This window comes from Mastomys coucha, unplaced genomic scaffold (assembly GCF_008632895.1).
Source record: "Mastomys coucha isolate ucsf_1 unplaced genomic scaffold, UCSF_Mcou_1 pScaffold5, whole genome shotgun sequence".
Lineage (NCBI taxonomy): Eukaryota > Metazoa > Chordata > Mammalia > Rodentia > Muridae > Mastomys > Mastomys coucha.
In genome coordinates, this window is record NW_022196911.1 from 58,304,052 (window position 1) to 58,305,588 (window position 1,537).

At 42.6% G+C, this 1,537-nt stretch overlaps 1 protein-coding gene across 2 annotated transcripts in view; it reads left to right on the plus strand.

Annotated features, from left to right (window-relative positions):
* Tekt3 (tektin 3) overlaps nt 1–1,269 on the plus strand; it is a 36,106-nt gene extending 34,837 nt beyond the window's left edge. For both annotated transcript variants that reach the window (XM_031353650.1, XM_031353651.1), the window contains exon 8: nt 934–1,269. In XM_031353650.1, the coding sequence (XP_031209510.1) occupies nt 934–1,150 (217 nt within the window). In that variant the 3' untranslated portion in view covers nt 1,151–1,269. The remainder of the gene's footprint in view (nt 1–933) is intronic.
* Nucleotides 1,270–1,537: the final 268 nt, after the last annotated feature.

Here is a 1,537-nt window from a genome sequence, read left to right on the forward strand (position 1 = left end):
AGAAAGAAAGAAAAAGCAGGCTGCTATTTCCAGAAGCATGCCTAATAGTTATGTTTACTTATACAGATGTTGATAAGTAGCAGTGCTCTGGCAGGGTGATGAGCAGAGAGACAGAGGCAGCTTAGAGACCAATGCAAAATGACACACAGGCCTTTAGGGACGGCCTGTAAACCCAAGACCCACCTGATGGTGTCAGTGAAACGGAGATGCTCCACTTTTCAATGACACTGTTGCCTTCTTTCTGTCCTCGGGGCTATTTTTCATCAGTACTCAGAAAGAGCACCTGTGACAGTTTGAGAGTCACAGCTTAAGCAGCGAGTGTCATGTACCGTCACCTTTATGTCGCATTAAGGTTTGGAAAATTATAATGTTCTGACTTTAGATCTGCAAGGTTTTTTACCTAGGGTTTCGATGAGACATTATAACTTGAGGGATGCCACTAACTGAGATATGGTAAGAGGTTGGGCAGAATTCTATATATTAAAGGCTCTTTCCTTAACTCTAAAAAAGTAATTTTCAAGACTAAAGTAAAAGGTATAAAGTCCCTCCTAAGTCAAGAGGTTTTCCCCTCACATACGCTTTTTCACAAAATATCAGTGTTTATAATTTTCCTTCTTTTAAAATATTATAACTAATTATGTGTGTACATATGAATACGTATGTCAGTGTATAGGAGTGTGTGTGTGTGTGTGTGTGTGTGTGTGTGTGAGTGAAATTTTACTGGTATCTCAGGAATATGTTTAGATTACCTTTTGGGTTATGGACTATAATTGGGTACAGACAATAGAGGATGATTCTGGTAATTCTGGAAGCATGCATAGATATATGCATCCCTTGATATAAAAAGTACTTCTGACATGTCCCTTAAACCAGCTGGGGACGGGCTGCCCAAGTGTGCCCGCCCACCTAACCACGTGCTGCTCCCTCTTGCAGCCTTGTCAACGAGGTCTATGAGGTGGACGAAACCATCCAGACTCTGCAACAGCGCCTGAGGGATTCGGAGGACACCTTGCAGGCCTTGGCCCATACCAAAGCCACCCTGGAGCACGACTTAGCTGTGAAAGCCAACACTCTGTACATCGATCAGGAAAAATGCATGAGCATGCGCAATAGCTACCCCAACACCCTCCGGCTGGTTGGCTTCTGCTAGGGACCCTGGGAAGAGCAGTTTTCAAACTCCTAGAAAATGGTAGAAGGAAAACAGTATCTCAGCATCTAAATGAGTGTTAATATAGTCACTATTAAAGGGTTGTGTTGACAGAAACGCCATGCCCTTGTCTTGACAGCCTTTCATTTGTGCCTAAACCTTAATTTTCTGTCTTCTGGGATAGAAATAAGAAAATGTTGTCATTCTACCCAAGAAAGTAAATAGGAGGGTTTGAAGGATTTTCATCACTCCATATGCAATGTGAATGAGCTGAAAATGAAGACCATTTTATCCTTGCGGTGTCCAGACCATGAGTCATGCTGCTGAAACCAACACTGAATGTTCCTTAAAGACCTGTGAACTGGTGTGAAAGTCTTCATCACCAGTTGG